This window comes from Carassius gibelio, chromosome A2, assembly GCF_023724105.1.
Source record: "Carassius gibelio isolate Cgi1373 ecotype wild population from Czech Republic chromosome A2, carGib1.2-hapl.c, whole genome shotgun sequence".
Classification (NCBI taxonomy): Eukaryota; Metazoa; Chordata; class Actinopteri; order Cypriniformes; family Cyprinidae; genus Carassius; species Carassius gibelio.
The window spans coordinates 23,202,649-23,226,147 of record NC_068372.1 but is presented as its reverse complement, the minus strand read 5'-3'; the positions used below and the strand labels follow the sequence as shown (position 1 = coordinate 23,226,147).

The following is a 23,499-nucleotide window of genomic DNA, read 5'->3' as shown; positions in this document are numbered from 1 at the left end:
AACTTCTGAATGCTAGTACATATAATGGCGCTAAAAAGAGCTATAGAAAACAGTATAAAAAATAGCACATACTGTATGACATGAAGTCATACAATATCTTTAGGTGTGGCAACATTTAAGTCAACGATTTGCAAGAAGGTTGCTTCAAACTATTAAGTAACAAAAATAATTTTTTATAAAGAAGAAAACAAAAAAAAATTAAACACGCATATCAACACCAAAAAAATGCTCCAAATTTGGTGCTCAACAAAAATAAAAACTTCACACAAGGTCCTAAAGAAGATACAGTATTGTTCAAAATAATAGCAGTACAATGTGACTAACCAGAATAATCAAGGTTTTTAGTATATTTTTTATTGCTACGTGGCAAACAAGTTACCAGTAGGTTCAGTAGATTGTCAGAAAACAAACAAGACCCAGCATTCATGATATGCACGCTCTTAAGGCTGTGCAATTGGGCAATTAGTTGAAAGGGGTGTATTCAAAAAAATAGCAGTGTCTACCTTTGACTGTACAAACTCAAAACTATTTTGTACAAACATTTTTTTTTTCTGGGATTTAGCAATCATGTGAATCACTAAACTAATATTTAGTTGTATGACCACAGTTTTTTAAAACTGCTTGACATCTGTGTGGCATGGAGTCAACCAACTTGTGGCACCTCTCAGCTGTTATTCCACTCCATGATTCTTTAACAACATTCCACAATTCATTCACATTTCTTGGTTTTGCTTCAGAAACAGCATTTTTGATATCACCCCACAAGTTCTCAATTGGATTAAGGTCTGGAGATTGGGCTGGCCACTCCATAACATTAATTTTGTTGGTTTGGAACCAAGACTTTGCCCGTTTACGTGTGTTTTGGGTCATTGTCTTGTTGAAACAACCATTTCAAGGGCATGTCCTCTTAGGGCAACATGACCTCTTCAAGTATTTTAACATATGCAAACTGATCCATGATCCCTGGTATGCGATAAATAGGCCCAACACCATAGTAGGAGAAACATGCCCATATCATGATGCTTGCACCTCCATGCTTCACTGTCTTCACTGTGTACTGTGGCTTGAATTCAGAGTTTGGGGGTCGTCTCACAAACTGCCTGTGGCCCTTGGACCCAAAAAGAACAATTTTACTCTCATCAGTCCACAAAATGTTCCTCCATTTCTCTTTAGGCCAGTTGATGTGTTCTTTGGCAAATTGTAACCTCTTCTGCACATGCCTTTTTTTTAACAGAGGGACTTTGCGGGGGATTCTTGAAAATAGATTAGCTTCACACAGACGTCTTCTAACTGTCACAGTTCTTACTGGTAACTCCAGACTGTCTTTGATCATCCTGGAGGTGATCATTGGCTGAGCCTTTGCCATTCTTTTTATTCTTCTATCCATTTTGATGGTTGTCTTCCGTTTTCTTCCACGTCTCTCTGGTTTTGCTCTGCATTTTAAGGCATTGGAGATCATTTTAGCTGAACAGCCTATCATTTTTTGCACCTCTTTATAGGTTTTCCCCTCTCTAATCAACTTTTTAATCAAAGTACGCTGTTCTTCTGAACAATGTCTTGAACGACCCATTTTCCTCAGCTTTCAAATGCATGTTCAACAAGTGTTGGCTTCATCCTTAAATAGGGGCCACCTGATTCACACCTGTTTCTTCACAAAATTGATGACCTCAGTGATTGAATGCCACACTGCTATTTTTTTGAACACACCCCTTTCAACTAATTCAACTAATTGCCCAATTGCACAGCCTTAAGAGCGTGCATATCATGAATGCTTGGTCTCATTTGTTTTCTGAGAATCTACTGAACCTACTGGTAACTTGTTTGCCACGTAGCAATAAAAAAATATACGAAAAACCTTGATTATTCTGGTTAGTCACATTGTACTGCTATTATTTTGAACAATACTGTAACTAATTTCAGTCACTAAACACTGTATATAACCCTCAAGAACAATTTATCAAAAATTAAGAAAGTTAGAATTGTCCTTGAATTTGGAAGCAGATGCAGGCTAGATGTAAGCTTTGTTGGCGTCAATGAAAAATGACTTGCAAATGTCATGCATATCATATGATTGGGAATATGACACACAAGTCTAGGGACTACTTTTTATGCTGCTTTTATGGTGTTCTTTTTTTTTAAGTTTGGTCACTAAAATGTTATCACACTTCAAAAGCTGCACTAAGATTCTTCAACACATTTTATTGTGCTTTCCACTCAAAATATAACAGGATACAGATTTGGAATGACAAGAAGATGATTAAATGATGACAGAATTTAACTATCCCTTGAACAGTCCACAAACCTGTGGTGGCGCCCCACTTTGAAGCATTTAGCTTTTTTTCACAGCCCTCAGAAGTGTGATTTGGGTTAGTGTTTTGCAGCATTTGTTAGAAGTGCAGCAGCTCAAGCGGTATGAATATATTTCTGCCAAGTCAGTCTGGATTAACGAGCATTGAGGAGAGGGAGAGAAGAACCGGGAAAATAGGAAGGAGCAAAGAACCAGAGGGATGAAGGGATGACAGAGTGAGGGGGAAACTTACGGAAATGATTACAGATTTGAAGGGAGAGAGCGTGGCGCTAATGGCTGATCAGGGACTGAGACCGGCCTAAAGATAGTATATCATGAAACTGAAGGCTTTCTATTTCACAAAAGAAAAAAAAAATTAATGCGTTTTTCAATTACACTTATTCTCACCCAGTCCTTCAGACTTGAATGACAAGTCAAAAATTATGTTAATAAACACTTGAACTGGTTCTTCAGTTTCTCATAATTTTTTTAGATCTCATCATGTTAGTAGTATCTACAGTATACTTTTATTGTGTTACTGTTATTGCAGACTTTGCAGACAAAGGCCTTTTATTGACAGTACATTAGAAACATGAAGGTGAAAAGATGGGGGAATCTGAACAAAACTCACACTGGCTGCATGAGCACCATGGCACGTGTCGAACACTTGCACTATACAGTTCTGAAAAGATCCTTAATTTTTGCACTAACCACCAAAAAACACACACACCATAAACACACCTCTGGAGCAGTCGGCAGCCATTTTTGCTGCAGCAGCTGGGGACCAGTTGGGTGTTTTGTGCCTTGCTCAAGGGTCATGCTATTGAAGGTGTGTGTGTGGGGGGGGGTGAACGTTCAGTGGAGGGACAGAATTCTATCAGGTTTCATTAAAAATATTTGTATTTGGGTTATGAAGATGAATGAAAGTCTTATGGGTTTGGGATGACATATAACTCAAAGGTTGCAGGTTCGAGTCTCGGGACGGGCAGGGATTGTAGGTGGAGGGAGTGAATGTACAGCGCTCTCTTCCACTTTCAATAGCATGACCCTCGAGCAAGTCACAAAACACCCAACTGGTCCCCGGGTGCTGCAGCAAAAATGGCTGCCCACTGCTCCAGAGGTGTGTTTATGGTGTGTGTGGTTTTGGTGGTTAGTGCTGGTTTGAGTGATCTATGCATTGCTAAATACAGTTAAATAACATTAACACTGTTTTTGCATAACTTGACGAATGTACTGGTTGTTACTGAAATGGCACACAATAAAATTATCTTGATAATTAATTATAACAGGTTTTAATTCAACTTAACACATCACATATCTCGAATTTCACGTCAAGCCTGTTTTTCACTTACACTGTTGTCTCCTTGGTAACCAAGTAAAATCATTTTTCAAACAACCCCTATGTTTAACAACAAACCCCTATTCATAAAGTGAATAAAAGGCTAAATTAAATCTGTTCATCATATAAAGCAATCATGTCTCTTCAGAAAACCTGGATTACTGCATTATCCAGAAAATATGTTTCACCGGACCAAAAATGCATTGTTTAGAGAGAGAAAGAGAAAGAGAAAGAAAAAATAATGCAGAAATTATATAAAATATCCAGTAAATAAAACTAATTGTTTTCAAGTTTTATAAACATTATAAAAATGTATTTTGTTCCCCTCATAAACCCTTTAAATGTAATATTATTTAGAACAGGAATGAAAAATATAAGTAATAGTTGTATTAAATTTAACAACATTTATTGTAAATCCCTAGCCTAAATTTATTTATATACAAAACTGAATCTAGCGGAATGTGTAAAAAGCTATACAATTAAACTTGGGCTCACATACTGTACCTCTCTTATTCAGCACAGATCCAAATGAGTGTGCTGTGCGCATGTTTTGTGTGCTTGACATTATATACATTTATAAAAATCGCTTTGGAATATAATTCGCAAGTTCGCAACACATTTTCAGATATTTAACAAAAATCTTACTTGTATCCTGAAAAATATGGTAAACTACTCAACTCATGTGGATTATGTTTACCGTGTTTTTTATTAACTTTTGGAGTGTAAAAATTTGGGGGGAATGAACGTTCAGTGGAGGGACAGAATTCTATCAGGTTTCATTAAAAATATTTTTATTTGGGTTATGAAGATGAATGAAAGTCTTATGGGTTTGGGATGACATATAACTCAAAGGTTGCAGGTTTGAGTCAAGGGACGGGCAGGGATTGTAGGTGGGGAGAGTGAATGGCTGCCCACTGCTCCAGAGGTGTGTGTGTTTGTTCACTACTCACTACTTCACTTAAAAGTTAATATTTTTAAGGTTTTGAGTGAACTAACCCTTTAAGATAGAAAGCTTGAGCCTGAGATAAAATAAATAATAAATAAATACTTTATATTCTTTGAATCAAAATAATTTTAGAAAAGCTAAAATCTACTAGTTTAAAAGAAAAACAGCTCCTAGGTCAAGAAAAACCCACCTGTCTGAGCATCCACGGAGAAATGCGGGTGCCCCTGAACCAGCGTGTACACCAGCCGCGCGCTGTTTCCATATGTGGGATCGTCTGCGTCTGAAGCCGTCACCTGGATGATGGAGGTCCCTGAGGAAGAGTTTCAGGGAGCGAGAGGGCAAAAAAGACTATTAGAGATGATCAATACGGCACATATGAACACAGGTCATCACATGACAAGCACACGTGAAGAGAGCCGTGTAAAGACTGACAGTCTCTCCCCATCTCTCCGATCACTCGCTGTCCAGCTGTAGTGTGACAAATACAGTATTCGCTTTCTCTTCTCCCCAGCCGCACACCTTCTTTCATTCACGCCTCTGTCTGTCTCACTTCATTTCTCTTCATCTCCTTCTCCAATTCCCATTTGTTCCCTCTCTCAATCTCAATGCCTGTTTCTGTGGCCACACTCCCATGTTCCCATAACTCCCTCACATCTCAAATCTCTCATTCGCTCATGACAGATATGGCCTTTTTTCCAACCCAATAAATCAAAGAACGTCATGCGAAGGACCGAAGTGGTTTGAAAAGAACATATATATGTACAATGGAAAGAGAACTACATTTCCCATGGGGCAACGGCTGACAAGCTCAGAGGGACGGGAGGGGCGGGATTTGTGGGAGCAGCTGTTGCTGTTTTCAGACATCAAAGGTCTGACAGTGTCACCAGGAGAGCTTTTGGGTTGAGGGGAGGGTGCTGTCTGATTATCTTTCGCAGGTAGCAGAAGCAACAAATAGAAGACAGTAGGAAAACGAGAGCAAGAGAGACATTGTCACTGTAAACGAATTATCAGATAGGCAGATCAAAAAACAGGCGTGACTGTCGAGTTGACACAATATGCATATTCATAATCAATCTGAGTGGAACTAAAGAAACACGGCACAATTAAGACTGATAACGCATTCACACTGATGGAATATAAGATTTGAATGGCACTCTGGTTTCGTTTACCTCAGCAAGGGTTCGACCATTCAGATGCAGCACAGAATATTTCTTGTTTGCACTTGTGGTCTTTAGATATTAATCAAACCCATTTCAGGATAACAAAAAAATACTGTCTATGGGTAATATTTTGAGCCCGCCTCAAACCGACGTAAAATTGAAAAGCGTAAAAGTTATTTCAACGAACGAGCATCATTAACATTTAAATGCCGCAAATTATAAGGAGCATTTTCCGCAGCTTTTCATCCCACGATTTTCGGGACAGCATGAATCCTGCATTATTCAAAAATCATCGACATTCACCAAGAAAGCGTGCTAGTGGGGATGAGCATGTGTTGTCTTCCGCTACCTATGTTTGCCATCTCAGGTACTGTGGCGCTGTAGGTTCCTTCCTCGAAGACAGGTGGGTTGTCGTTGATATCCTGCACTCTAATGATGAACTGGGAGGAGGGCTCCAGGGCACGCTCTGTCTGACTGTCTGTTGCTGTGGCAATCAACCGGTATTCGTCCTTCTCCTCCCGGTCCAAGGGCTTGGTTACGTGGATGTTGCCTGTCTTCTCGTCAATCACAAACACTGACCCTGCCCCCTCACCCCGCAGCACGTACCTAGTGCGTCCATCACCTCTGTCCATGTCAGTGTGAAGCTGGTGAAGAGAAAAAGAAAAAGAGAGGGAAAGGTTGAGACTGAAAGATTAAAAGAGATCGAAGGGTTCAGAAAGACAAATATATGACATACACAATGCTGGGTAGATTGTTGTCTGTTACTGGTTTCAAATTACACAACAAAAATGTTATTTGGCAACATAATCCATTACATTACACATTTTAGGTGATGTAATGCAGCTGGTGTGGTTGCAACGATCCCCGCACTTGACCAAGGGGTTTAAATTACCCCTCACACAAATGGAACAAGGGGGACACGCTTTTCAGAACGATGAGCTTTATAAAAATTGACACGTTTCAGAAAGGCAGGGAGAAACAATAATGTACAGTACAGTATGTGGAAAATATATATATTTTTTTTTTAAACCACATGAACACATTTCATTACACCAACAAGTACAAAAAATAAAAAGACTTCCAAAGACTTGTGTGAATAATATGTAATCCAGATTACATGCAATCAGTTACTACCCAGCACAGAGGTCAGAACACCATCAACTTTATGTGCATAAATCAAAAATCAAAAAGATTGATCTTAAAATATAGACTCCATTTTGACAGATGAGGACTTCATGGGTTCATTGGCAGACAGTAGACAGACCGATGGGCGGTAATGATCACACAGCCTTGCGTGAAACGCTCATAGTCTGGGCACTGATTGAGGGTGGAGTCTGGTTATTTGATCAGTGGCAGTCTACGGCTAAGGAGCCTTCATGCAGCGAGCAAAGCCTGGGCTGCATGGGGAGTGCGTGACGCTCAGGTGGAAGAGTGTGGAGAACGCATCAGCATTCTTCCTCATTACTGCTTCTACGTGGCCAGAATACAGCTGCTTAAAAAGACCCCATGACAGCACAACTTCAACAAAAAGTGCCACACAGCAAGTCTGGAAGACAAATGGGAGCAAGTCCTATGTTACCAGGCATTCGAGTGTGGAAAGAGCTGAGTGCGTTCCCTCAGTGGAATCAAAATGGAGATTTTTGGGGGGGAATCAGAATATTCATTGGCTTTTCTAGATTGAATTTTGAGACAAAACATTTGGTTCTGTAGATGTAAATCCCCAAAGAATGTCCTGCCACTCGGTGGGCATTGAAAGTGAAAGTGAAGTGACATTCAGCCAAGTATGGTGACCCATACTCTAGAATTTGTGCTCTGCATTTAACCCATCCGAAATGCACACACACAGAGCAGTGAACACACACACACACACACACTGTGAGCACACACCCGGAGCAGTGGGCAGCCATTTATGCTGCGGCGCCCGGGGAGCAGTTGGGGGTTCGATGCCTTGCTCAAGGGCACCTAAGTCGTGGTATTGAAGGTGGAGAGAGAGCTGTTCATGCACTCCCCCCACCCACAATTCCGTCCGGCCCGAGACTAGAACTCACAACCCTTCGACCGTTGAAGGTGGAGAGAGAGCTGTTCATGCACTCCCCCCACCCACAATTCCGTCCGGCCCGAGACTAGAACTCACAACCCTTCGATCGGGAGTCCAACCCTCTAACCATTAGGCCACGACTTCCTTGATGAGGAAAACTCTGAGAAAGCACATTCTGCTCAGTGATACACATTCTTGTGTACGATAGCCAGGCGCAATACAACAAGTTGGCAAACGATACAAGTTTTTCCATGTCAAGAGGTGCTCACATTGAGGTTTTCAGGTCACTGTGCTGTTGGTTGCAAGTAGGCGTTCCTAGTCAGCTAAGCTGTATCACACAGCTTTTCTCAGCATGCTCAAATGTAGTTTAAATGTTCAACTGCAGTCAAAGTACAGCAATAACTTTAACATGTCATGTACTAGTCAGCTTTTTGGAACAATATATCAAGAATATGTGATTGTAGCTTTCCTTATGCAGCATGTATTTGACCAATGTTGATAATAAAAAATATTAATATGACTCCAAAATATTAATAACAACATCAAAAAGTTATTACATTTATTTATTAATAATATTATCATTATAAAATTATATTAATCTGTATTTGATATCTATTGGTATAATTATTAATCTACTTCTCTTGTGGCAAATCCGAAAATAAATAGATAAATATTTGTCTTTACATTAATACAGTTTTTTACTGTAATAGTTTCGCTCAAATTATTTTGAATGAGTGGAGTGGATCTACAAAATCAGCATCAACCTGGATAATGTGACAGCGGCGTTATTTTGCCAGAACTCCCACCATACACCAGTTATCAGTGGAGAGGTGACAGTGTGAAGTAGCCAATTATATGGATGATTAGGAGGCCATGATGGAGGGAGGCCAATCTGACGAGGGCGCACGGGTTACATACCTACTCTTTTCAAAAAGCATCCTGAGATTTTTAATGACCACCATCAGTCTAAACATTGGTGTAGTCCCTGTTTATACCTGGTATTATTATTATGGTCACACTTTATTTTAGGGTCCAATTCTCACTATTAACTAACCATTAACTATGACGTTTGCCTCAGTTTACTCCTTATTTGCTGCTTATTAATAGTTTATAAGGCAGTTGTTAAGTTTAGGGTATTGGGTAGGATTATTGATGTCATGCATTATATGTACTTTATAAGCACTAATAAACAGCCAATATGTTAATAATAGGTATGCTAATAAGCAACTAGTTATTAGTGTGAATTGAACCCTATACTAAAGTGTTACCATTATTATTATTATTTTTTTTTGAGTTATCTAATGACAACTTGTCAGCCGAGACAAGTCACTGTCACTAATCACTGCAGGGTCTTTGATTTCAGGGCTACATATATCACTTAGTGAGTCATGATGATGCTGCATGTTAGCAAGTGCAAAAAGGCACAAGAAGTCATCAGATTATTTCTTATTGCACATTATACTAAATATACTTTATATGTACAAACCTACTGCAAACATGTGGTTTTGAATAAAATTGTCATTGTTATTTTAGGTTCTTTATAAAGTTTTTTTTTTTTTTTTTTTTATGGATGACGTGCATCATTTAATGCTGATGTAAATCAAAGACATTCCACATCTATTTACACATATATACAGATATTTTTGTGTAATCCATGATAATTGATTTTTCAGGATTTTTTGAAGAATAGACATTTCCAAAGAACAGCATTTATTACAAACAGATTTTTTTTTTTTTTACATTATGTCTCTACTCTCACTTTTCATTATTAATTTAATGCATCCTTGCATTAAATAAACAGTTTTTATTTCTTTAAAACAAAATAAAAAAATACTGACCCCAATCTTTTGAAAGGTAGTATAAATGTGAATGTTTGTTATAACCCTCTATGAATACAAATGAGATCAGGCAGATAAATATGTGCTATTTGCTAAGTCACAAAACGTTTTGGACCCCACACCCTTATTTAGCACTGACCACTTGTGATCAGATCGCTCAAAGTGGATGTTAAAACCAGGTGTTAGTCTGTACCTCAGTTTCAATTGGCAATTAGTTGAGGGAACTAGGTGTTAAGTGTTGTTGCTAGTGAGAGCAGGCAGCCATGAGGCCGTTGCTGTGTTGTGGCTTTGGAATTCATGATTGCATCCATTAATTCCACCTTGAGGTCTCAGTCAGTCAAGTCTGCCAGCAGTTTGCCGTTCCAAGCCCGGGGTTTTTAACGGAGGGCCTTAATGACCTGACTTAACGACAAGACTTAACGAGGCCCTTAATGAACCCGCCGCTATCGTTAAGGCTGGCGATGGCGGGATGATGAAAGACGGAGAGAATCCCTTCTGTGTAGTCATGGAGAATGAGAGGAGCGTTTCCTTTTGTCCCTGGCATTGACCTGATCGACATGACCTCCGCTGATGCTCCTTGTGATTTACACATCCAATAACACCGATGTAGTGACACAGCTCAAAACAAACACACGCACAGACTCAAGGACGGACACAGTGTGATGCACAACTGCACACGCACTCTGCCAAGCAGATGCCTGACCACATTAAAGAAAGAAAGAACAGGCATGAATTCAGACAGTCACACTATTATTGGTCCTACCGAGATTAAAATATCGGTACTAAATGAGGTCTAATATCTACACAGCTGAACCTGGCTGACACCTTAATAAAGGATTTATCAGAGAGGCAGTTGATTTGGAAAACAATACATTTTGGAAAGCAACTGAATTGTACATGAAATTGCATCAGAAAGGTCTAATTTATGCACTGACATCCAGCTGACCATAATATGCATTCAAATTAGCCATGTAAATTTCTGCCAGATATCGTGTTTCAAGAACAGATGCTCAGCTGCCTTTGTATACATGGGCCTTATCACTAGGCCTCTAAATCAACTAAATTACTCATATTATAAAGTAATGTTCTTATACTGATAAAGTCAATTTCATATTTTTTACAATAACCATAAATCATGAACTGTGGGGGAAAAAAAAACATTCAGTGTCAACTTCTAAATCACTTAAATAACTTATTCGGGTATACTCAATTTCACATTCCTGCAGCACAATAAATCATAAAACATTGGGAGAGGGGGGAAAAAATGCATTTTGCATCTGTGCATTAACCTAATGAATGTGTTTTCCTGGGCAGATTTATTTAGCGCCCCACGAGTTGGGAGAAACACTGTTTGAGAAAATAGCACTTCAGCCATCATGTGAAATGGGTTTTGACTGCTCTAAACAGCAATGCGGTGGCCTGGATACCGAGAGGCCATCTACACACATAACCATTACAGAACAACACACTCCGATACACACAGATCTCAGCGTGTTATGAGTTTCAATCCCCTTCTACCACCAGGGAATCTTATCAAAGGCTTTAAGGCTGATGGCAGAGAATCCCCGGCTCCTTCACGTCTGAGTGAGGAAGATGAAGCTTGCACGCTTCTCCTCAGAGGAGTTCAGCAACACATGACTCACTAGCCGCTTTGAGATGTCATACTTTACAAGTGATATTTATCTATTGGCTTATGAACAGATGCAAAATATACATCTTTACCCAGTCCCAATGTTTTATGATTTATTGTGAAATTTATAATATAATATAATATACAGTAAATACAAACTGTAAACGGTAAATACATACAGTCAATACATAAATACACACACATACATGTATATATATACAGTACATACATATGTGTGTGTGTGTGTGTGTGTGTGTGTGTTTATGTATATATATTTCTTACATATATACATGTATGTGTGTATTTATGTATACGTACTATATATATAGAGTACACACACATAATATGAAAACAAAAACTTTTATTTTGGATGTGATTAACCATGATTTATCGATTTGATTATTTTTCAATTTTGTATAATATACTATTTCCATTTTCTACTTAAAAAATGTAATGCTTCATTCAAGTATGTTACTTGCTCATTTTTGTAATTGTTCATTAAATGTACTCTCAATTTCTGAGTGAAATGTTTTTCTTTACTATATGTTTTTCAGTGTGCCCATGAAAGTAAAGGCTGGCAGAAGGCACATCAATATTGAAGGATTCACTAAAGCATCTTCATCAAACTTCCAGGCTTCAGTGCATATTTTGCCAAAAAAGTCAAGTGAAAAAACAAGACAATATATTACAGACCTATGTTATTTCTGTTCTGGTACAGTGACAGGTCTCTTTCGCAGGTGCAGTGTGGGAGAATTCCAAAGCGGGGTGACCTTGCTCGGCTAACTCTCCACTCTTGGCCCTGCTGCATAACTAAGAGCAGGCATGAATGTGTCTTCTCACCCAGACTGACCTTCCATCTGTCTGCTCCCCAGCTAGAACCAACCTCACATTCCTCACTGGATCTCCTCTGCCAGACAACTCTGCACCTGCAGCCCTAAGGCCCAGCTGAAAGTCCACGGCTATGGGGCCGACACAGAGCTTTAGCGGCGCCACTATCTATCCACTGACACATAATTAACACCAGCCCTGCCGGCTCAGACGCACTGACCGCATTATTAAAGCTGTTTACCCTGGCGTAGGCTGACACCATAACACTGAAGCAATAGACTTGGGGCTCTGAGATTTCCATGATGCAGAAAACACAGTTGGATTACGGAAATCAGTCATTAAAATTGAATTTTTGGTACAACACAAATACAAGTTTTACAATAAATCAAAAGTATGGCTGTACACTTCATCAAATCATGACATGGAATATTAAATGTGTGAATATCAAAGCGCAAAAAGACTGCTAGTCTATTCTGTTTGTCTCTGTGTGAATGAACAGAGTTTTGTGTTTTTTCCATCATCTGCTGTCCCATTTTATGATATGATGACATGAACACATGAACTTTAGTGTTCACTTAACTTAAGTGTTCAGTGTTTAATTAACTTAAAGGACTTCAAGACAACCAATCAAAATAAAAGTTTGTTTAAACTTCAAGAAATTGACAGAAATATTATTATTATTGTAGAATGTACCTGTACTTCTTAAAGTAAAAATAATAATGAATAAAATGTTTATTCTTTACCATTTTATTTCCATTTTTTTATTATCAGTAAACCTTTGTTGTTTACCAAAATAAAGTTTGCCGATTAGTAATGAAAGAAATTATTAAATGTTCATTTCATTACACTTTAAAAGCCTAATTAACTATTATATGCGTTCATTTGATAACCATCGTATTTTGATGATAAATGTGTATTAAAATTATACGTAAAACAGATCACATAATTTCTGAAAAGCTTCATAGGGGCCTATTACTGTAAAAAAAAAAAATATTTTTATTGAAAATTCAATTTTTATTTCAATTAAGTAGATTTTGGGATTTTTAAAACTTATTACAGCAATTAAATTAAATGTATGCATTTAGCAGAGGCTTTTATCCAAAGCGACTTACAGTGCATTCAGGGAATCAATTTTTACATATCATGTGTTCCCGGGGAATCGAACCCCCAACCTTGCGCTTGCTTGCTTGTTAGCGCAGTGCTCTACCAGTTGAGCTACAGGAACACATTTAAAAAAAATCCTGATAAATCCTGATAAAAATCCTTTTTTTTTTTTTTTATAAATTGCTGTTCAGTTGTATAGGTTTCATGACTTCCCTTGATTAGACATACTTTTTGATTACTAAAATTTAAATCAACTTTTAAAACGGTATGCAGAATAAAATGAATTTGGTTAAAAAACAAATACAGGGCCATACAGACCTTCCTGAAGTGCAGTGATGAGAACTATAGAACAGAAGGCTCAGTTTATCTATGTTCAAATCTGTGGGAGGATCAATCTGATTTCAACTGTAAGCACTATGAGAACTAGGTGAGAATGGTGTCTTACAGTTGATTTCACAAGTGAGGTTGAGCTGCGGTTACAGGTCAGTGGAGTCACTTGGCAGCCTGGTTTCACCCACACTCTTACAGTAATGCCCCTAGCGAGCTAGTAGGGGTGATGTGGTAAGTTGCTGGTGCTGAGTCTGGTAATAGAGGTGTTGTTTTTGTCAGGCTGAGCTGAAACTGATGTAATGCCATCTGACTCAGCTTGGCCAAACACCCAACAACGTCCATCACCCGCATGCCGCTTATGCCCACGTTTGCCGGTCACATGAGTAGTTGTTTCACATCCTCAGCAAGTATTTTTCCAATTTGCTGCTGTTGTTCAGCCTCCTTCATGCATCATTTATGATCAAAACCATCTTTATTTGGCACAAGTTTATGCAAATACCACTGGTTATTATCATAATCAGCTGAAATATGAAGAGAGAAAGTATGTTGTTGTTGTTGTTGTTGTTTATGAATGTGTTTAACTTTAATGGGTTGGCTTTGAAGCCAACACTATATACCTTTATTTACTTTAATAATTTTATCAGGGATGCATGTAGGCAGGAAAAGGGTCAATCTTAATGCAAATCTTTTCTGGGCATTTAAAGGGCAGTTTGCTCACTTCTATGTAAATTTGTCTGACAGTGCCAAGATAAGCAACCCCGTGGCAAAAACCATACATCACTTAATTGCAAAAGACTGAACTTCTTATTTGAATCAATTTGTTCAAAACACCTATTTTCATTGGAGGAGCAAAAAATCGACAAAATACCTAGCAATATAGTGTCTAAAATATAAGTTACTCAATGTTAACCTTTTCATTTTTGTTTAGTGAACTGTTACATAAAACTAACATCACCTTCACAATCTGAATATCGGCACGGCCTATGTTCAGTTCAATAATATATTAACTTCTAAAGCCAATATTAAATTTTACAAACAGCATTTCAGGCAATTCATTTGATTTTGAATGGATTGACAGCCTTCAGTTCAAAGACCTGTTCTGACTGTAGCCTCCGGCTTCACACTGTAATATTGATGTGACTTGTGCTGTTCACAGGCCATTAGATGCACATCTGAAAAATACACATGTAGTCATTCATACCTGCAAAAGTCTGCATCTTTGTATATTCATGTTTTAACAGTACAAGAGGCTACGGGTCAATTTCCCTTCCCCAAAGCATCACTCTATTCAGTACTCTCTTTTTATCTCTTTGTCTCTCTGTGGCATTGCCCTCATTCAGGGGCAGTGGGCATGGTTAAGTAGAGCGGATGGCCAGCCTCAGCTGAGAGGATTATGAATAAATATTAGCTCAAGTTCATGCACTGTATTCACACTGGACTATATATAATCATGAGCATCCCCTGTCTGAGCATGAGCGAAGTCTTACAGTCCTCCAGCTGCAAATCACTGACAATTAACTACCTCTAAAGCCTTTATTCTAGCCAGGCATGAGAGAACCTGTAAGTTGAAGTTAGACAATTACTATGCCAAGATAATGGAGCTAAATTGAAATAATAAAAACCAAACAAAAAAAAAGTATATTACAAAATTATTAATAACATAATCAAAAAGAAAACCGAAAATCTAAAAATAAAAGATTATTTAAAATATCAATAAAGAAATAAATAATACTAAACAGTGCTGCACTATTTTTAGACAGTCTGAGTATAAACCTTTGCATTCTTTTCTGTCTAGCTCTTTTGTACTGTAGTTGCAAGAGCATGTCCTTTGTGAATGGGTTGTTAATTAAAAGATCCTTGTTTCATTTGAAAATTCTCAGCATTTTATCAACAACAAAAAAAGGGCATGCAACAGACTGAAAGTGTGCAGTGATATTAATAAGTCAAATAGCTAAAATCTCTCTTGATGCTTCTCAAGACATGTATATGAAAGATGAAATGGCAGGTAATTTGGTCAGTTTATATTAACTGTTCACAGATGCATCAGGGAAAGAGTCTTGTGAAGCAGATACTTAAAAAAAAAAAAAGTAATAATAAATAAAAAAAATGTGAAATTGAAAACCAAACTGCTGCCCGATGTGACAATCACTATGGGCACCAAGTGTGACTTGACTGATTTCATGCACTGAATGAAATGGGTGACACAAAATACAGTTACTTTTTAATGTTTCTCATATACAGATCGACAAAAGCCATCTGCATTCTGTCAGCTGAACCTTTTCATTTTGTCTGCAAAAGGTGTTCTCCACAAATTGAAAAGTTCAGTCAGTCTTATGTGTGCAAATGAAATGAACACATTTGAATTTTGTGCATGAAATGAGTGTCTGGCTCAGGATTTTGTGAAATGATTTGCAAATTATACATTTAATAAAAAGCTGACAATTAATTTGGTTCACAAAATTAGTCAGGTTACACTTGGTGCTCCACAAATCAGTCTTTCAGAACATTTCTGAACTACCATTTAAAACTTCGGGGTCTGTAAGATTTTTTTAATGTTTTTGAAAGACGTCTCTTATGCTCAACAATGATTTTATCAGATACACAGCAAAGACAGTAATATTGTAATATATTGCAACAATTTAAGTTTTCTATTTAAAATGTAATTTATTTCTGTGATGGCAACGCTGGATTTTCATTGTCATTACTCTAGTCTTCACAGTCACATGGTCAAATAAATCAATCAAATATGATGGATTGGTAAAACATTTCATATCATTATTAACGTTCCACTGCATAAAGAATAAGTCAACGTTAGTCAGGATTCAAAAAATACCAGAATGCCATGTGATAGCACCACTTCTTAGAGAAATTAAAATAAGTTCACGTTTACATGTGATGAAAGCGTGGGTAAAGGAAGAAAAAAGAGCTTGTGTGTGGTATTATCTTGATTGAAAGATACACAGGGAGAGGCAGGGAATAGAATAAAGAGAGAGGAGAGAAGAGAATGGCTTAGACATGTTCTCTTTGAGTTTTACTTAGACTCTCCAGATCCTCCTCCTTCCCCCTCTCCTGTACTTCTCTCTTTCAGCTCCCACTCTCAGAACAGAAACACGTTTGAATTTCTTCTCCACAGGGGTTTATAATAAAATGGTACTTAACCACGCTCTATCTCTCACTCTCTCTTAGCCTTCACTCTCTCCTGCATCCTACTCGCTCTTTGTTTTCTGTGCTTTTTCATTGTGCTTTTTCTACTTTAAAAAAAAAAAATATATATATATATATATATATATATATATATATATATATATTGTAAGAATCCCTCTCACCGGATTCCAAGGTCATGAGTTTGCATATACAGTGAAGTCTAAAGACACATTGAAAATCTAGGTTTAAAAATCTAATTTAAAGGATCAGTTCACCCAAAATAAATAAATCATGTACCCTTTCTTCATGTCGTTCCAATTTTGAATAAGTTTCTCTCTTCTGTGGAACACAAAAGATGTTTTGATACATCTGGTATATCTAATATTTAACTGTTTTTATCTATACTAACACCATTGGACCCCTTGACTTTCATTTCATGAATAAAAGAAAGTCAGTCAGGTCGATTTTCCATTATAGATTGTTAGATAGTGGTTACTGACCATTGCACTTGTGTCTTGCTTCTTTTGCAGCATCTCACATTTGACACTTTATTCTAAAATGAATTGCTCAATTTAAAAAAAAAAGTCTTGAAGACTTGTGCATTATATATGAATTACCCATTTGAAAAATGTTATGGTGCAATATAAGAATAATTATGAATATTTAAGATTCTCCACTATTTAAAGGTCACTAATCAAATAAATTTGTGACACTGAAAATTTTCAACTCTTTCTGTAAGTTCTGACACAAAATCATGTGGTTCGTGTGGTTCGAGTGCCGCTGTCATGAAAACAAAAAAAAGTGACATGACATTCAGCCAAGAATGGTCACCCATACTCAGAATTCACGGGCTACATTTAACCCATCCAAAGTGCACACACACAGAGCAGTGAACACACACACACAGCAGTGGGCATCCATTTATGCCCCGGGAGCATTTGGGGGTTCGATGCCTTGCTCAAGGGCACCTAAGTCATAGTATTACCAGCCCGAGATTCGAACCCACAACCCTAGGGTTAGGAGTCAAGCTCTCTAACCACTAGGCTACGACTTCCCCTACCAACAAGACAAACCAAATAATTTTCACTCAAGTTATTAAGCTAATAATATAATTTATAACAAGGAATGTTAGAAGCATTCTCACTAATGGTCTCAGACTTCTGGACCCCACTGTTTGTGTTTTCCACGTTGACCCTCTCCTCCCCTCTTGTGTGCATTTCCAGCTCATTTGCTCCGCAGTATTAACTTTCCAACATTTTCTCATTCCTAGCCCATCTCTCTGTCCATCCATCATCTCCGCCGCCCACCCCGTTGCTCATCTCGACATCTCAGCATCATTCCCGCAACTTCCTTTATCATTTACCTGTGCACCCCTTCTTTTTTTTCTCCCTCTCTCCTTGTCAGTCTCTTTCTCTCTCTAATTGCTCTCTCTCTCTCTATCTCTCTCCAGCTGAGCTCCAGCCCAGAGGCTAAATGATTTTCACTGCAAGAGACAGAGTGAAAGAAAACACAAAGCCGCTCAGAAAGAGACATTCCGCAATAATTACTGATGATCTCTCTCACAGCGTGTGTGTGCTGTAACTGTTGCCCCTGCATTCTCTCTTTCTGTCTCTCACCCTCTGTGACTGATTCTCACTTTATTCTCATTTTCCCTCATTCCCCGCCCCTTGCTTTGTAGTGATATTTAATTCTATTTGGATGTGCTGTGTTTTAGAACAGCTTGTTGGCCATGCTTTTAGGATTAAAAGTAGACAAGCCGTGCTTGTGTGTGTGTGTGTGTGGCCAGATCACACATGCTACGCCATAGTGGCCCCCCAAGAGACACACCCCATTAAAATGCCAGTGACAGCCACCATCTACCCCTGCCAACACCTAACATATTCAAAATGCTCCCCGAGAGCTCGAGAAATGAGAAATATAATAACACAGCTTGCCAGCGCTGCAAACGCGTACACAGCGCGAAATTTGCACATGCTCCAAGGTTACTCAATTTCACCAGCTTGGAGCTCCACGTTGGCATCCTAAAAAATACGCTCTGTGCCTATAAATGTTTTCCTGTTACATTTGGTCATAGGTTTTATCAGTAGATTGTCTCAGATCTCGGTGTGTTTTGCGAGAAGTGCAGTGCAGGTGGATTGGCCGATCGTCGGCGAGGATCCCTTGTGACAGCCGAGGACCTTGGAGCTTGCGGAAAGAGCGCAGGGGTTCAGGCAGCTGGTTGCTGCTGCAAGGAACAGCTTGATAGGAGGGCACATCACCTTACAGATCGTCTGTTGTACCTACCAGCACCCGAGCGTACGGTAGGACCACAAGGGAATCAATGCGCTCGTACCCTCACTCTATAACATGCACAAACATACTTAACATTAATTCTTGACATGACAAACAGGATTCTTCAGTCCAGGGATGTACTGGCGTTTAAAAGCCAACACTCGACCATCACAACCCATCGTAAAGTATTTCCCACTACAGAAGCTATATCAGACTCAGAAGTCCATTTCCAATTCAGAGAAAAAGTAAAATGGCAATTGTGAGATAAACCCTGGAAAGAAATAAAAGACAGTTGTGAGATATAAAGTGACATTATGTGACAAAGTCATACTGTGAGATATAAACTCACAACCTTGGGAAATAAAGTTGTAACTGAGAGATATAAAGTCACTTTGTGAGTTATATTATGAGATATAAATTCAGATATAACAGCAGATTAAAGAATGTAGTCACATTTATGCGATATAAAGTAATTTTGTGAGATATAAACTCAATTTTAAGAATTAAAGACACAAGTGGGAGATAAAAAGTCACATTATGTAATATAAAGTCATATTGTGAAACAATGTTTCACTGTGTAATATAAAGTACTACTGTGACATAAACTGTGAGATATAAAGTCACATGCAGTCATATAGTAAGATTGTGAAAAGTCATGTTATGAGATATCATCTCACAATTTTGATAAATTCACAATCATATTATGCAAAGACATTATGCAATAAAGTCACATTGTGAAATATGAAGCTAGATAAAAGTCTTATAATGTCTTATTCTGAGATATAAACTTGTCATTTCTGTATAAAGTCACAGTTGAGAGTTACAAATTCACATTCTGAGATATAACATTACATTGTATGATGAAGTCATATTGTGAAAGAAAAAAAAAACTCATAATGTCAAGAAATAGTCACAATTGTGGGAAATAAAGTCACAACTACCTTTCATGTGAATACAGCTTCCAGTATCACATGCAGATACTATAACAAACTACCTACCAGATATTCAATGTGGACATATTAAATTGTTATTATAAAAATAATATTATTAACATATACAAATTATTTCTAGAGTATAATGTCTTACATAGCATGTTACATTGCAAATGCAGCACTAATAAAATGCACAATAAATTAAATATCACCAATTATGCTGAGTGAGACATTGAGATTAAAAAGTATAATGTGTGAATATATAATTTTTTCATAAACTAGGTTCGTTATGTGCTTGACTTTATTAGGCTGACCTGTACTGTACAGTGTTATTAATATAACAACTTCCCCCCATGTTTGGCCTCTAGCAGGTGAGGAGACTCATGGGCAGACAAATAGCAGCAGAAGAGCGATGGGGCACCCAGCGGCAGAAAATGAAGTATAGCACCCTGCGGTCAGTCAATGAACGATGCTTGGTGGCACATCACAGTCTGTTACAAGGTCACTTTCAAAAACCTTAACACTCACAGTCCCTCAGTAGTGAAACAGATTCCTAACTCTTAACCAGGATCCATAGCAATCCTCAAAAACACATCAGAAAACAAACTGCACTTAACAGAGTGAATGCAAAAAAGAGTTTTAGTGGTCAACAGCGGTCTAAACTAAGCTCCCTAGTGAGACCCAAATCTGAAATATCAAATTATCATTGGTGGAAAAGGTTTCAAAAGCCACCCGACTGGAGTTAACTGAGCTTCCATGAAATTACAGAAATCAAGTGTTTGTGAATGTTTTTAAATGGATTTCATAAAGTATTTGCAACACATTTAATGGGGTTTTGATGCACTTGCCATGAGAGGATTTGAAAATATGAACTGAAGAAAGTGACGATCATAGCTCTGAATGCTGTTTAGAGATTGTCCTGGACAGAGCTTTTTCCACAAGTCTGTAAGGAGATTTTTGAAGACCTAAAAAAATATGTTGTAATTTAACAAATAATTACTTAGAACGATTCGCTGTGTTACCTTTCATTTTTACTTAATTCAGCTGGAAGAATTACATAACATCACAGCTGCTTGTGTAGTTAATTTACGCTAAAGTTGACTGTTTCCAGTCCTCCTCACTTAATATTTCCAGTTCTATCAGTACTCAATGTAGGGGAAATCTTATTCAAATTTGCTTTAAAAATTGGTCCTGCCCCCTAGATAGACATCTACCAACTTATCCATCAAATTCAGAATTGAATTGAACTAAACAAAAGTTGAACTAAGCAAAAAAGGCAGAACATCAACAAAGATAGATAGATGGGCGACAGAATGAAAGACTGACAGAATGACAAAATGACATTTATTTAATGGCAAGTCAGAATTTTGGCTTGCAAAACTGTGAGGGTTTAAGAGTGGCAGAGCAGATTAATTTGTTGAGCAGTTCCAGCAGAGAAAATGTTAATAATTCCTAGGGTAACACAGAATTGCCAGTACTCTACCAGTGTGTACTTTGAGCACAGACTCCTCTTCAACATAAAATTGTGAAAATCCCTGCCAAACATGTTGCTGACAAAAAAACTGTGGAATTATGATTCCGTCTTGTAAACCACAATATTTCCAATCAAAGCCAATCAAACGAAACTCCAAGGAGGGTAAAGGGCTTGGACACTTAAAGAGATAATCAAAAGACCCCAAGCAGCAAAACATCACTTCCACAAAAAAACAAAACCACATCTCTGATGGTGATGGTGTTTTCAAGCACCTCAAGTACCAAATCTCAATAATGCCACTTTTTATTTTTTACATACAAATTATGCCTTTTAGGAACAGCCTAGAGAGACAAAGTTGGTACAACAGAGTGCAAATTTGCTTTCCCTACGCCTCACATCCTGGCATTGCTTTCGAATGCAAAAGATGTGCTAATTTATGTCCATACATTAACATCAAGAAGAAAATACATTCATTACGAAATTACAGAGGGGCATATATTGTTATCATAAAATCCCTGCATATGCTCTCTAGCAATGAGTCCCCTGACATAAACATATGGATGCTTGTTATGCCAACCCCCCAATTTGATTATCTTTTAACATAACTATAATTGCATATAATTGATGTTACCCACCATAAAACATGATAAAGTGCATAATGGCCCAGTACAGTATTTATAGACGCCGTGATGAGTATAAGAACACGCACTCCAAATGCTGAATCTGTGATTAGCTTCACGCTGTAGATTGAGTACGCTGTGGCACTTGGCATGTCTGCCGAGGGGCTACATAGTTCACTTCAGCCCTTTATTAAATCATAATCATCTCAGTTATAAGGCACAGCAAAACATATCCCTAATTGTTCCAACAGACAGCAGTGCAGGTGGCTCCACACAGAGTCGAAGCAGTAAGATTAAACATCCGTAAGAGCATTAGGACACATAAGAGCATTTGGTGTGTACATACACACACAATACATGCTCAGGCTCTGAACAGGTTCAGCCGTTGTGTTAGATACAGTGAAGGATGCTCAGTGAGCAGGGAACTATCAGTAATAGCATTGCCACCTGTTAAAGCACACCATATTGGCTCTAATGACATACAGGACTGTCCATATGTAGCAATGGTCAACATTTTTAGTCTCATAATTCCCTATTCCTTCTCTCCGCTACTTTCTCTCGCTCCCACTTTCTTCTGTCCATGAGGACCTAAAGAAGATCAATGCTTGTCTTCTTACCCACTCTAAACAGCCACCCAGTTTGAACTCAGTGATCAAATGTGTCAAAAACTATTGGGTGGATGTGTCTGGATCTGGAGTTGGGAATTAACAGCACCGGGGGTTCCATGAAATGCTGCAGGAGCCAACTCACAGACAGAAAGAGGATCCCAGAAGAGAACGCCATAGTTTTTTTTTATTCCACAGTGCCGTCTGACTGCCTCAGGCAGACAAGCGGAATCATCGTCATTCATTTACACAACATATTACCCCACCGCCTTCCCCAGACACTCAAACTGCAGCTCGGGGAGATGGCAAGAGGAAATAAAATAGAAAAAAAATAAATAAATAGAGGTTGAAACTGTGAAACAGTGCAACAATTTTAGATATACAGTGCCAGTCAAAGTTGCACCTGATATGATATTAAAGATCTTTTCATCTAAAGGCTTGTAGTTAAATACTTGGGAGTACAGTTTTTGAAATGCATAAAACATAAAAAAAATAGAAATTCTATTTCAGCTAAAAAAAATTATTTATGGTTAAAAGAAGAAAATACTTTGCTTTATTTACTTTTTTTATTATCCTTAATTACCCTAATTTATAATCTAACACAAAAAGTAAATGTGCTTTGGAAAACATGTAAATACTGTAGTTTTACTGGATAATATAAAATTATTTAGTAGTGTCTGTATTAATTATTGCTGTGTATAGCATATTAATAGTTAATTATTAGTATAACACTAAGATGTACATTTAAAATATTTTTTATAAAAAAAATTAATTATGATAAATACATTCATAAAATAAAAACATTTCATTTATCATTTATTTGCAAAGTTCACATTACTGGAAACATCGGTTGGGGGAAATGGGAAAAAAATAAAAATAAGAATGGTGGTTAAAAACTTGAATATAAGGTAGTTTTGTTTAACATTTTTGGTCACTGCATAATTCTCATTCAT

General features: G+C 37.7%; 1 protein-coding gene across 2 annotated transcripts in view; it reads right to left on the bottom strand.

The window, feature by feature from the left end:
* Window positions 1-23,499, bottom strand: part of LOC127933456 (uncharacterized) — a 166,759-nt gene that overhangs the window by 45,145 nt on the left and 98,115 nt on the right. For both annotated transcript variants that reach the window (XM_052530475.1, XM_052530482.1), the window contains exons 3-4: window positions 6,082-6,376; window positions 4,763-4,882 (exon numbers count right to left, since the gene is read on the bottom strand). In XM_052530475.1, the coding sequence (XP_052386435.1) occupies window positions 4,763-4,882; window positions 6,082-6,376 (415 nt within the window). The remainder of the gene's footprint in view (window positions 1-4,762; window positions 4,883-6,081; window positions 6,377-23,499) is intronic.